The sequence below is a fragment of the Mustela erminea genome, chromosome 4 (genome assembly GCF_009829155.1).
Source record: "Mustela erminea isolate mMusErm1 chromosome 4, mMusErm1.Pri, whole genome shotgun sequence".
Classification (NCBI taxonomy): Eukaryota; Metazoa; Chordata; class Mammalia; order Carnivora; family Mustelidae; genus Mustela; species Mustela erminea.
Window position 1 is genome coordinate 5,406,177 of NC_045617.1, and position 15,000 is coordinate 5,421,176.

The 15,000-nt window shown below is 44.1% G+C and overlaps 1 protein-coding gene across 6 annotated transcripts in view; it reads right to left on the reverse strand.

The window, feature by feature from the left end:
- Positions 1–15,000, reverse strand: part of PACRG (parkin coregulated) — a 512,994-nt gene that overhangs the window by 155,957 nt on the left and 342,037 nt on the right. Inside the window, exon 5 of one of the 6 annotated variants that reach the window (XM_032337980.1) lies at positions 7,659–8,012. The exons of the other annotated variants lie outside the window; for them this stretch is intronic. Coding sequence (XP_032193871.1) covers positions 8,005–8,012 — 8 coding nt within the window. The 3' untranslated portion in view covers positions 7,659–8,004. Of the gene's footprint in view, positions 1–7,658; positions 8,013–15,000 lie in introns of those variants that run through there. 6 annotated transcript variants of the gene reach the window in all.

The window sequence follows — 15,000 nt, forward strand, 5'->3', positions numbered from 1 at the left end:
CGTGTTTAACCTAAGTATCTAGGTTGCTGACCACTTTTTCTCCTGTTCCCTGCAGAACAAATGAGCACAGAGGACCTACAAGAGCATTTGCTAATGACACTGGGGGTACTTATCCTGGTTTTTCTCTGACCTTTCTGTTTGGCCAGCAAGCCCAGGCTCATGCGGCGGCTGTGCTGTGAGCCCAGTTCCGCCTGGGCTGTGTGGGGTTGACAGCTTAGAGCACCTCCATCCGCGGAGCACTCCCTACGGCTCTGCCAGAGCCCGCTCAACTCTCCGGGGATCTCGGGACATCCATGAGCAGAAGAGAAGGTGTTAAAATGCTCTGCTGTCAAGCTCGTGTTCAGTGCTCTCCTTCCCTTAGAGAGGCATCCCCACAGGGTGCAAAACACCACAGTTCTTCTACCTAGGAGCTGGTTTCTTTCCGTTTCTGCCCGTCGTTGGTAATCATTTCTTTCCTCCTTCCTAACTTCATCCTCCAGAGTCGATACTGCAGCTGAAAGACTCCCATTTGGAGGAAGAATTAACTCCATGCACCTCTCGCTCTCAGCACCTGGCTATTTTCCCAATTGTACTCAGTTTTCATTTACAAATACTTTCTCATCTCTTCCCCACATACTAGATCTAACTGGTTTTCTTTCTTCTTTTGTATTTAAAAGAGGATGACTATTGGAGACGGTAGTCTGCGTTTGTCTTCATTGGCTTCCACTGTACTTCGTTGAGCCATCCATCCAGTTCACCTGTATCATTTTTTAAAATTTATTTAGTTTTAGTTTTAGTTTTTTAAAAGATTTTATTTATTTGACAGAGAGAGAGAGATCACAGGTAGGCAGAGAGGCAGGCGGGGCGTGGGGGGAGGTTAAGCAGGCTCCCTGCTGAGCAGAGAGCCCGATGCGGGGCTTGATTCCAGGACCCTGAGATCATGACCTGAGCGGAAGGCAGAGGCCCAACCCACTGAGTCACCCAGATGCCCCTGTATCATTTTTTTTAAAGATTTTATTTATTTTTCATTTATTTATTTAGAGAGCTTGTCCTCTGGGGGAGGGGCCGAGAGAGAGAGAGAGAGCGCAAGCGAGCACATCTCAGTAGACTCCCGGCTGAGCTCAGAGCCCTACAGGGGGCCTGATCCCACAACCCTGACATTGTAACCTGAGCTGAAATCAAGAGTCTGATGCTTAACTGACAGAGCCACCCAGGAGTCCCTGGCTTTGCCTGTATCATTTTAGATGCTTCAAACTGTTGAGTGACATAGACTCTAGACTGATGTAAAATATGTCTCTTTTAGAAACTCCAAGAAGTAACATGATTATGTTAGAAATAATGATAAATTTATCTCTGTGTTTTAAAATATATAACTCAAAATTGCATGTTGAACACATTGGAAAACAAAATGAGAGTGGTATTTTATTTTAAATTTATTTTTATTTTAACTTTTTTTTTTTAGATTTTATTTACTTATTTGGTGGAGAGGGAGCAAGCACACACAAGCAGGGAGAGCCGGAGAAGGAGAAGCAGGCTCCTGCAGGACTCGATCCCAGGACCCCTGAATCCCCACCTGAGCCCAAGGCAGATGTTTAACCAACTGAGCCTCCCAGCATCCCAAGAATATTATTTTAATAAAAATACATATAAAGCATAAATCTCCTAATTTAATTGTTTCCAGCATCAGATGGGCGGGTGAAATAAATACTCAGAAAATGCAGTGGTGGGATTCCCGGGTTTTTTCCCTTTTTCTGTGTGGGGTGCCACACCGTTATTAGATCAGAAAGGCAAACACGCAGTATCGCCTATGCTGGCCATAAAGAGTTATAACTCTTGACTATACCTTGGTGTGTAGAGGGTAAGTTTCAATCTGAAGATAAAAAACAAACAGACAACCTTTCCTCAGGATAGAATGTTTCTACCCAACACTGAAATACAAACAAAAATTATTCTATATGGAAATTTGTCCACACATATTGCAAATTGTTTCCATTTTCCTTTATTGTCCTCTAATGATCTCATCAAGAGTGCATAATTAGCTCACTAGACTGCAGAATTCTGGCTGTGCCCTCAAGCAGCCAAGCAGGGTTCTTGACTAGCCCCGGTCTCCTCCGGAGCTCACCACTGTCCCCGGGAGCTCACCACTGTCCCCGGGAGTGCAGGGTAGGAAGAGAGCTGCGCCTGTGCCTTCTGCCTCTACCCGACAGTTCGGGGGCGGTGGGGTGGGGGGAATCTTAGTCTGATATAAAATACAAAAGTAAGTTTTTTCACCTGCTAGTTAGTTGCCCCTGTCAGTTAGTAGTGGCTTTTGATGTCTTCCAACATCGTGGTGAGCTGCTGGGCAGATGGGTTTGGGAGCCAATTTTCCTTGGTCTGCACACAGCCCTTAATCTACTCTCCTCTGAGTAGAATGCGAGCCCAGCCCTAAGTCAGAGATTGAAATTCCAAAACCAAACCACAGATCCCGTCGTATTCACAGTTGAATCAAGGCCTTCCCTAAATTCTAGACTTGATTCTCGTCTGCTGAGCTCTCCATAGGTACAAACAGGCAGGGAGGGGAGAGAGCTCGCCTCCCAAGTCCTAATGAACATACACTCTTGATTAGGACAAATGATCAGTCGAGGATATACTCCAGCAAACATGCTCTGTGTGGTGGGATTTCATGAAGAGTTTGTACTTCTTTCCTTAAATGAAGGCATTGGAAGCACACAAGGGTTTTCTTCTATAAAAAGCCACTTGCTGTCACCAAATATTATTTCCTCTTTCTTTCACTAATTAGTTAGAGATGAAATAATAGTTGAGCATTTCATAATCTTAAATTCACAATATTTTACTTAATTAAAATAGGTAATTTAGGAAAATAATTGGCAATTGCTAAAAACCTCTAATGCTGATGACAACTGAGCTGGAAGCATTCTTTCCTCACAAATTGGTACTTAAATATAAAGTTCTGCGCACAGCTGGAAAGTGCCATCGTAAAGGGCATTTACGTTCAGTAGCTATCATTAAACCAAACAAACCGAAATTAAAGGCAGAAGAAAAACAGCTAATTTTAGAAGAAATATTTGGGCATAGGTTTTAAGGGCTCAAAAGTATAAATGACTCTCTAAGTGTTTATAAGAATATTGTCAGATGACCTCTCTGCAGACTTCTAAGACATCGATTTCATCTCATACTTCACCCTGGAGTTAGAGTTTTGAATATCTACATGCCTAAAAAATTAAGGCTATGTACATCATTTTTCTCAGACCAAAGGGTGAGGTTTTGTGGGCAGACTCAAATCACATTCATGATTTTCCAAATCAGGTCATTCGTGGGACTGAATCCATGCCCACCAATGCTGACTTAAACAGAGGAGAAAGAATTGTGTCTGCCATAAGAACACATACCTTCTGTACATTTTCCTATTTAGAAAAATAATAAAATGCCTCTCTGAAATACCATACAACACAGCACAGATATGTGCTAATTTGCAGGAACACCAAAGAAAAAGACATCCTCTGGAGGGCTGATTTGCTCAGTGGGAGGCTGTCTTTTTCAGGCTTGGAACAAAACCCGGTGGATACGGATCAGAACATACTCAGACATCATTATGTGTGTGTTGGTGGGGAGGGAGGCGGGGTGGGCATACCATTCTACAGTATGGAATTTGCTATCACATTTTCTCCTTGGTAACACATTAAAAAAAAAAGATTTAAACAACAGTCTAAAGAGCAAGTGATTAAAAAAAAAAAGAAAGAAAACCACAAAAAACCACCCAGGACAATAAATGTTTCATTCTAGCAGAGTACAATGGTGATATTTCAGCTCCACCAAACAAGTCTTTAAAATAAAGATTCTTTATATTCTTTTGCAAATAAACATCCAAAATATTTATCAAATCGCAGTTATGTTAAAGCCAAGTGAGCATTTTTCAGTTTTCATGTCTTTTTTGGGATGCCAAAATTTTTTTTTAAAAATCTGAATATTACCTACTGAAGCTTTCTCATAGAAAGTAAAACAATGTGATACATCCAAATCTCTTAAAAGATATTTTACTTTTAAAGTCATTGTTTTAAGAAAAGATCTGAAACCTGTTTTGAAGTTTCAGGGCAGACCAGACACCCTCAGTCAAATACCAATATAATCCAAACCCAGCACAAAACATCATCCTCGGCCTCGCTTTTCACTAAATTTACAATTTAGAAAATTAACTCATCCAATATTTATTTATGAGCCACTGCATACCATTTATTGGGCGAAGGAATTAAAGGGTGATGGAATTTTAAGATGGCGGCGTCCAGAGTCCCACAGTCAGGGAGGTCACTACCAAGCAGAAGGAATGGGAACATACTGTTTGTGTCGCATTAAAACCATGACCGAAGTGCTTAATAGGAGCACGGACAGAGCAAATAGTTCTGCTAGTTCCTTCCTGGGAGGAGAGAAGGGATACTCCTTGAAGGTGACATTGAGCTGCCCTTGAAGTATGCCTGTTGCAGTAAGCGCCAGGGCTACAGAGGGACGACAGGATGGCAGGAAAGATAGGGGCCAGATGGTGACACGCATGTCGCACTAAGGACTGGCCACCGTGCTGGCCCGGACTCAGGTCTAGCTATGACTCAGCTCCTGGGGCATGTCCTCAGGCAGGGCGGAGGTTAATTTACTTAATCCTCCCAACAACCCCGGGAGGTAGTTACTACTACCGTTCCCGTTGTATAGCGGTAAACTGAGGCACGGAGCGATTGAGCAATGCGTCCAGTGTTGCAAAGAGGCGGTGCGCCTGCAGTGCTCCCGGATAGTGGGGAAGCCTGGGGACCGGAGTGGCTTGAAGGACACTGTCCTGGTCAGCGTGTGGGGCCGGGGATGGGCCAGAGAGGCAAAGGCCAGTAGCAGGAAATCCAGGTAGAAAAGCACCGAGACAGGCCGGTAACAGTGAGGGACTGAACTGAGGTGCAACTGGACAGACTCAGCAGAAATGACAAACTTCACATTTTAAAATTTTGTGACCCGCGGAGAGCGGGGAGTCCCGGGAGGGCAGATTCTGACGGCCCTGCCCGGTCCGGAGAGATGGGAACGAGGCCGAGTTTCCTGGTAACTGCGGGTCCCGGGTGGGAACTCAGGAGGGGGACACCGCAGGCCGGCGGGAGGTGTGGAATCTTCTAGAAGTCCGGTGGGTCTGCGTGTCATCAGCTGTTGGATGGACGTGAATGCGGGGGGCAGGCTGGGGCGGGGGGACGCGCCGGGGGACGCAGGAGGGCGGGGGCGGCCGGAGGGGCCGAGGCCGCAGACAGCGGCGACGGGAGCCCGAGCCGCGGTGGGCGTCGGCGGACGTCGAGCTGCCGGGAGGGCAGAGCCGGCGGCCTCCGCGCGGCGCCCCCGGAGAGCGTGCAGGTGGCGGCGGGAGAGACGCGGCGGCAGGAGCCGGCGGTGCCCGGGAGGGAGCGGCCGGGGCGGGAGAAGCAGGGGAGGCGTCGCGGCGTTTCCCCTCGGATTCCCCGGAGACGCGGGGGCCGCGGGCGCCAGCAGCGAGCGGCCTGCGGGGCCCCCGGGGGCTCCCCCCAGAGCCGCTCCGGCCCCGGCCCGCGGCTCCTCCCGCGCGGCCGGCGGTTCCCCGTGGGCGTCGGCGACGCTGCTCCGGCGCGGACTCGCCGCGGACGCTCGGTCGCCTCCGCGAGACCCGGCGCCGCCCCCGAGACGGGCGCAGCGGCCGCGGGTTTGGCGCGAACCCGTCAGCCTCCGCCGGCGGCTCCGGACTCCCCCCCCCGGGGCGGCGAGATCGGGTCCGGCCCGGGGCGCGGGGTCCGGCGGCGTCCGCGTCCGGCGGCCTTCGGGGCTCTGCGGGGCGCGGCACGTGCGCGGGCGCCCGACGGACGAGTCCGGGGAACCGGCCGCTTCCCAAGCGCAGCTGCGCCCTGAGTCCTGGGTCCGGGGCTGCGGTGTGGGGCCCTTCGGACCTTCCGAGGAGCGTGTGGCTTTGGGGCTGCCCTCGGCCCGCTCTCCGGGAACTGCTGGGCCCCGGCCCAGGTCCGGCCGGAGACGTCGGGTCGCGGCCCCAGAGCGGACCAGGCGGCGACGGCGCGATCCGGCCGCACGCGTTCCCGCGCTCGGGGTCCGCTCGCTAATGCCAAATCCGCACTGATCTGGGCGTAGTGTATCATTTTACATGAACTAGATAACGCAATAAAATTAAGAAAAATAGCCACAAGGTTCATGATGTCTGTCAGACACCCTCCCAAGTCCAGCGGAACCGAACAGAGGTGATTCCTCTACCGCTGTCTTCGCTCGGGACACCGGGTGGGGGGCTGCGGGGTGGGGTTGTGGGCCTGAAAGTTGCAAGCTTCTTGGTCCCCATCCTGAGGCTTCTCAGGAGCCCACCAAGAATAGGCTCATTGTGGCCAAAGGCTCTCGTATCCCCAGGACATTCCAAGGTCTTAGAAGCTCCAGGTCAGGAACTGGGAGGCAGGGACCGATTATATTCAGGACCCACGGATGATTTTCAGGTAAGGGGGAAATGTGATAAAAGCTGAGTCTTAGGGAAATGAGATATCTGAAGCCTCGGGGAGCGGACACGGAAGAAGGTTGCTTAGGAGAGTTTTAGGGAAGACGTTGCAGTGGGAAGAGGAAAGAAGGAATTGCGAGACAGTGGGAAGGACTGCTGAATGACCCCGTGTCTGTCCCTACAGATACCCAGAGAGCGACGAAAGCTCTCCGAGTCTCAGTGTGCTCATCTCTGCTTCGGGAGCATCAAGCCCGTCTATACAATGAGACTGTCATGAGGAAAAATAAGCAAGGCGTGAGAAAACAAATATACCACTATTATCCTGTAAAGTGCCAAATTTTCATTTTTCTCTATTCAAGAAATATATAGGTGTGCTTAAATAATATGTCACACACTGCGCCCATCTGTAATGCTCATAGCCCTTCCTTTTATTTGAGTCTTAAACACTCTTATAATTCCAAGCATTGAACTGGGCTGAGTTCAGTATGTGAACTCACACGGATCAAACCCGGATACAAAAACCTACAGGCAAATGAAGGAAGACAAGACGCACTCCCGGAATTATCTCGGGAGTGGAGGGGAACTTCCTAAGGGGTATTCAGCTACGTGCAAATGATGTTCAGAACAGAATTACATCCCAGGGGCTGACAGCAGGGGAGAGAGTGAATCACACCCCCCCACCCCGAATGCTGTAGTTTGACCACATGCAAGGTGGCATAATATTGTCTACATTTTCAGAGGAATATTGTGAAAATGAATGGAATATTATCTCCAAAGCAATGTGACATGTTTGGACAGAAGCCACGATGAGAAAAATTCAAGTGTATCATTTCTGAAGAGGCATTTTAAAAACAGGTTAGTCTAAGGCAAACACAAGAACAGATTGGACTTAAAAGATGTTTTCAGACCTTTTGTAGAATGAGGTTGAACACCTTATGCAAACAGAATTCATTCAGACTTCCTATTACGAAAAACGAACAGAGAGAGAGGGGGAAGCAACTCTCGGATTCACCTGTGACTAGAGAAGTTGCCCTAACATGATGCAGGAAAACATAATGTACAAGGTCAGGATTTTCCAGAAAGAAGTTGAGATTTCCTTTTCTTCAGACAATATGTTACACATATGGTGAGTTTCTTAGCTTGATAAACATCTACAAGTAGATAACTTTGAAACAGATGGTCGTCTCACGACTTTGCTTTATTAATTTCCATGCCATTAGACTGAATAATTTACAATTCTGATGATCAGCTAACTTTCTGCTTTGGAAAATCAACGAATGCATCGGGGAAGTGACCAAGGGCAGGGATGAAGGTATCCCATTGCCTCTGGTAACTGATGATTCTGCCGTGGTCAGGAAACGGTGGCAAGGACTGCGCCTCGGGATCGCAGCAATGGGGTCAAAGCCGTGGATAAGATGTCCTGGTCACAGAGGAACGCTCCACGCCGATTTGTGAAAGGAAGACCGAGAAGAACCTGAGAAGCAAGACCTGGCACATCGGGGTTTCTGACTTCACGGAAATGTCAGAATATCCGCGTGTTCGAAGAGTCAGAGAACTAAACAGAAGGGAGCGAAAAAAAAGTGGAAGGAAAAGCAGTAAAATGTTACTGTTATTTATGTGAGATTGAAATTCAGTGATTACAAGGTTTTCACCGACAGAGGAGTCACGCACATCAGAATGGGAACGCCGCTAGGTGAAGGCAGAGCACACGTGGTCCTCCTCCTCCAGCACTTTGCCCAGCCTCGCCGATGGCAGTGGTCAGGATCCCAGCACGCAGCGCCCAGGGCCAGGCCCGGGTCTCGTGCCAGTGCCGGCAAGTGACCTCTAACAGAGACCAAAACTACCATGCCCTTGACCCCGTCAGTGTCCTTCTGCATCCCACCCATGCACATTCACATTCTTTTTGGGAGGACAGATTCGGAAGATGGATGGACAATTCCAGGAAGGGTGCCAGCTCGGGCGCTATCATCACTTTAAATTCCCTGTTGTGTGACTGTCCTGGGCATTGTGAGATGTGCAGCCCCATCTCTGGTCTCTGCCCTCTACACACCGCTGCTGTCCCTCTGCCCTCATGTGCAGCAACAAAACAATCTCTCCAGGCACCTCTGAGTGTGCTCTGGGAGGGAAAAGTCTCTCCTAGTTAAAAACTAGTGCTCTAGATTGGACAGGAAAAGGTAACCTAATGACCGTGAAAAGTCAGTCAGTGCTGCTTCCAGGCCCAAGGCAGGGACACGCGGTGTCCGTGGAAGTGCAGACAGAATGTAGACTGCACAGCTAAAACTGTTCTACGGAAGCAACCACAGAGAATGCCGGTCTAGCTCCTGGCGTCGGAAGAAATGTTAATTTTAGCTCACAGATCACTTTCAAACACAGTGCTGCATTTAGTCCTTAATATATAATTACATAAACTCTGTATGTAAAAAATATGTATCATATACATGTGATATTTAAATTATATAATATATATTATATATATTTAACACACATGCCTGAAAAGTACATAATCTCCAGTTCATGGATTAGAAGGCCAAGGCTCAGAATGTAGAGTAATTTATCTCAGATCATACAGTAAAACAGAAGAAGACCAGACTCAAATGCAGACCTTCAGACTCTGGATTCTGGGTTCTTTTTACGAATTTTTCTCCTAGAAGGTGGGGAGGGCCAGGGGTCACCAAGCCAGAAACCGCTGAGGTAGAGCATCAAGAGCAGTAAAGCTCAGAGCTGATAGGAAGCATGGATTACCTTTCAACCTTAGCAGGATGCTGAGGGGAGGGGGGGGGAGGTTAGCAAGGACCCCCTCTTTGCACTTCTGCCAGACCAACTCCTCAGACGTTAAATGTGTACCTGATCTTATTGCCTCAACCAACAAGGTGCAGGAAGAAAAATATTTACATTCATATTTTCTTTTGAATCATCCTTTACCATTTTTATTTTTTGTATTTTTATTATGCAAACGCTAGTTCAGTAACCTACATATTATAATACGTATTACATCTGACATTATCTATTACTATTCTGTTATCTCATTAATGTACATATTATATAATACATATTATATATGTGTGTTGTGTGTTTATTTTTCATGCACAGATTTTATTTAACTGATGGAACGCATGATCAATAAAAAGATTTAAAAGCTTCTTTTCTAAAAAAAAAAAATGCAATTACTTTCTAGACATGTCCACTCACAAATCTTAGTCCTCAGCCAGCCTCAGCCTGCCCTCTGGCCGTTCCTTCCTCTCCTCTGGGAATCTCTGCCTTGTGCTTCCCAGGTGCCTGGGGGCATGGCACTCTCCTCAGTCTCCCTCACCCTTGCATGCAGAGGGCACTTGTTGGCTCCTCCCCTTTTGTCTCTCGGGTAGGATCCCTTCACTCTGCCCCCACCTCACCCCCCACCCCACCCCCCACCTCTTCAGTTCCTGCTCCATAGCTCAGCCCCAGTTCTCCCTCTACAGGTGGGTGTGCTGCTGGGGGTACCTTCTGTGACTGCCCACAGCTCTCAGACTGGTGAGGGCATGTGGGGGGGGGGGGGATGTGCAGCTGCTGTACCAAAGCAAGGAACCTCCTTTCTCTTCCTGGTTTGCAAAGATTTTTCATCATGAGTAGGTGTCGAGGTTTTTTTTTCCCCCCTTTAAATAAACTTTTTAATTTTGGAATAATTTTAGATGTACAGGGAAATTGCAAAGATAGTACAGACAGTTCCCAGCCAGTTTCCCTGATGGTGAACTTCTTACATTACCATCTTATGTATGTCAAAACTAAGAAGTCAACACTGATCCATTACAACTGACTTTGTTCTAGATTTTATTTGCGTACCACCAGTTTGCCCATGAACGTCCTCATGGTATTGGAGGATCCGATCAGGACACAACATTGACTTGAGTCATCACTGTCTCCAAAGTCTCCTTGGCCTTGAGACAGATTCTTAGTCTTTCCTTGTTTTTCATCATCTGAATTGATCAGATATTTGGCAGAATTTCCTCAATTTAGATTTATCCAATGGTTTTCTCATCATGAACGGGGCTATGTTTTTATGGGAAAAACACTACAGAAGTATCGTTCTCAAAACATCATATCAGACATATCAAACAAATATTTTTGCTACATGTTAAAATAATTTCCCCTTTTAGTTATTATATTAAGTTATAGTAATAAATATTCCAATAGTGAACCAGACTTCTGTTCTAAGGATAATCCTATTTTACTGTGGTGCATTATTAATTTTTTGACAATGATATGTTATTGAGGATTTTTGCATTTATACTCGTACATAAAGACTGGTCTGCAATTTTCTGTCTTGAACCAACCACTCCAGTCCTTCATCAAGAGTCATTCCATTTTCTTGATTCCATGTTTCTTGATTCTCTGGAATAGTTTGTATGAGAAAAAGGGATAATCTTTGAAAATTTAGAAGAAATTGTACAGTGGGCTGGGTTATGTTTTTACTCTTATGGTGGGGGGTTAGCTTTTGATGACCTTGAGTTTCTTTAATGTCTATTGATTTATTAGGGGTTTCTGATTTTGGTAATTTATGTTTTTCTAATAGATTATCCCAATTATATTTCAAATAATTAGCATAATTTGTTTAGAACATATTTATGACAAAATATCTGTTACACTCCCTTTTTTATTCCCATTATTATTAATTTATACCTTTTTTCCTGTGCCCTCATGCTGAAAATTTGTCTATTTTATTAGCCATTTCAAAGAACTAGGTTTTGGCTTTGCACATCGTCTGTTTCTTTGATATCAACTTCATTAATCTTTGCTATTTTATTTATTTCCTTCTTTCTGTTTTTGTTGGGATTAATCCATTCTTTTTCTGATTCTTAACCTGAATAGCTTACATTTATTTTCAATCTCTTTAGCTTTAATTTATGAATTCATTTATACCACTATCTTTTTAGTTGTATATACCTACAAAATTGGATTAAATAATATAACTTCTTTAGAATTTGTTGAGATTTTAATACTCTTCATGATCAATGTTGTAGATGTTCTAGGAGTCCTAGAGAAGAATGTATATTTTCTGTCTGTTGGGTGTAGAGATCTGATCTATAGGTCAAAACTAACCTTTTAATTTTGTTGCTTAGAACAACCTACATAAACCCACAATTACATCATCAATTTACCTTCAAAAAAGAGGAAAGAATATACAATGGAAAAAGATAGTCTCTTCCAACAAATAGTGTTGGGAAAACTGAACAGCTACATAAAAAACAGTGAAACCAGACCATTTTCCTGAACCATTCAGAAAAATAAACTCAAAAGGGATTAAAGACCTAAAAATGAGACCAAAAACCATAAAAGTCCTAGAAGAGAGCACAGGCAGTAATTTCTCTGACATTGGCCCTAACAACATTTTTAAGATAAGTCTCCTGGAAGCAAGGGAAATAAAATAAACTATTAGGACTACATAAAAATAAAAAGCTTCTGCACAGCAAAGGAAACAATCAACAAAGCTAAAAGGCAACCTACGGAATGGGAGAAGATATCTGCATATATGATAAAAGGCTAGTATCCAGAATACATAAAGAGCTGATACAACTTGGGGCACCTGGGTGGCTCAGTGGATTAAGCCTCTGTCTTCAGCTCATGTCACGGTCTCAGGGTCCTTGGATCAAGCCCCACATCAGGCTCTCTGTTCAGCAGGGAGCCTCTTTCTCCTCTCTCTGCCTGCCTCTCTGCCTACTTGTGATCTCTGTCTGTCAAATAAATAAATGAATAAAGTCTTTCAAAAAGAAAAAAAAAAGAACTGATACAACTCAACACCCAAAAAACAAGTAATTCAACTAAAAAGTGGGCAGAAAACATAAAAAGACATTCCCCAGAAAAGACATCCAGATGGTCAACAGGCACATGAAGTGATGCTCAACCTCACTCATCATCAGGGAAATGCAGATCAAAACTTCAATGAGATATCACCTCATACCTGGTAGAATGGCTAAAATCAAAAACACAAGAAACAAGTGTTGGCAAGGATGTGAAGAAAAAGGAACCCTTTTGCACTGTTGGTATGAATGCAATCTGGTGTAGACACTCTGGAAAACAGTATGGAGGTTCCTCGAAAAGTTAAAAATAGAACGACCCTATGATCTAGTAATTGCACTACTGGGTATTAACCTTCCAAGATACAAAAACATTAATTCAAAGGGGTACATGCACCCCTGTGTTTACAGCAGCATTATTTACAATAGCCAATTTATGGAAGCAGCCCAAGTGTCCACTGACAGATGAACTGATAAAGAAGGTGGATGCGGGAATATATATAGGATGGAATGACTCTTGCTACAGGACTTTTTGAGGAATCTCCATACTTTATAAAGAAAATGTAGTGTGTGTGTGTGTGTGTGTGTGTGTATGAAATAACTCAAAGAAAGACAAATACCATATGATTTCACTCACGTGTGGAATTTGCGAAACAAAACAAATGAGCAAATAAGAGAGACAGAGAAAGAGAAACAAAGAAACAGACTTAAGTATAGAGAACAAACTAATGGTTACTGGAGGTGAGGGTAGTGGAGGAATGGGGGAAATAGATCATGGGGATTAAAAGACACCTATTCTGATGAGCCCTGACTAATGTACAGAATTGTCTAGTCACTATATTGTACATGTGAAAGTAATACAATACTACTAATTATACTGGAATGAAGACAAAAAACTTAATAATAAAAAATTTAAAAACCTCCGTGTCTTCAATATTATTATTATTATTATTATTATTTTGTCTATTTAAACTATTGTTAGTTTGTTAGGAGTATGACCTCCTACTTAATGAATTTGTCAAGTTTTCTTGTAATTCTGTTAACTTTCACCCCTTACAGTTCAGATTATGTTGTGAGGTCAATATGAGATCTTAATTTTTATGTCACTTTGGTAGCTTCTGCTTTTTACTATCATATGTCTCTCCTTTCTCTACTAATGTTATTTTTGGTCTGATAGTCTATTGCCACATAAGTTTTCTTTAGCTTAATATTTGCCTGGGACACATATTTTCTATCTCCACCCTTTTTGCAAATCTTTCAGCATGGTTTGATGTATGAAAAATCCAGATTCAGTATTTTTATCCTTCTCCCAAATAAAACAAAGCTTTAGTTGAGCATCGAAAACTCTAGTATCCTGCCATTGTTGACTAGAATTTTAGTCTAGGTTTTTTTTTTTTTTTAACATTTTCTTAAAGCAGTCAACAGTTACTGAATTTTACTAGCATTTTGTCAGTTTGAGGACTTGCCATTAGATCTGGTCTCCCAGTCTCAGCTTTGGGTTTATTGTTGCTGATGTACTTACTTAAACAGCACTTTACCTAGAGTTGAGTAGAGTTGGAAACTCTTTGAGTCTTTGTATATCTTTATTTCCCCCTCACTCTTGAATGATATTTCAGTTGTGTATAAAATTTTAGGTGGTCACATTTATTTTTTCTTGGCAAGTTTGAGACACTGACTCATTGTCATGCATCTTGTACAGCTGGTATTCCACTGTCAACCCAACTGTTACTCTGCAGCGATCCAGCCTTTCTCTCTGTTTGCCCTACATATTTTCTGGTTTTCTGTGAAGTTGCCCGGTTTTTATGCATGGTGTGCCTAGGCGGAAGTTATGTATTTAGTCTCTCCTATTTGGGGTCCATTTCCTAATCGAGTAATAGATCTCAACTTGCTAATCTCTCCTTCAATGTTCTGGTTTAAAGTTCATCCGTGCTCTGAGGTTTTGCATTTTACTTAGCCAAAGTTGATAATTTGTGCTTCTTTATATCTCACTGTTCTTGTTTCAGCTTTTCTATTCTTTTTAAAAATAGCTTCTTCCTATTTTTTTGTCTGATTGTCTTATTTCTTCATTCATCCAGAACATACTCTAGTTCCTCTTTACTATTATATAAATTTAGTATAGTCTGGAACGGTACATGTTTTAGTTGTTTGTTTTGTTGGCTATTTTTCTTAGCATTTGATGTCTTCATGTGTTAATGAATTTTTATCTTTTGGCTTATTCTTTTTTTCTTAAAGATTTTATTTACTTATTTGTCAGAGAGAGAGAGAGAGAGCACAAGCAGGCAGAGGCAGAGAGAGAAGCAGGCTCCATGCTGAGCAAGGAGCCCGATGTGGGACTTGATCCCAGGACCCTGGGATCATGACCTGATCTGAAGGCAGCCGCTTAACCAACTAAGCCACCCAGGCATCCCTCTGCTGACTTATTTTAAGTGGAAAGTTTTTATTTTTCTCCATTTATCTCATTCTTTCTCAGTCTGTATCCACTCCTGTCTACAAGTTATCTTTACCCAATGCCTTGGGTCCCAACCATACCAGACAGCGGTTGGCAGCAGATTTTAGTAGCAAAATCTTCCAGTCCAGCCTCTGAACATTGAGCCTCATCCTGATCTCCATCCTACAGGGAGACTGTTATTATTCCTTAGGATCCCGCAGAAGCCCGGCTCTCAGCCACCACTGTGTGCTCTGGAGTGGAGTCTCAGGAGGCCTGCAGCTTTAGGCCCATTCACTGCCAGAGTATTTCTACTCTGTTTCTGGTCTAAGGAGATAAGATGTGAATCT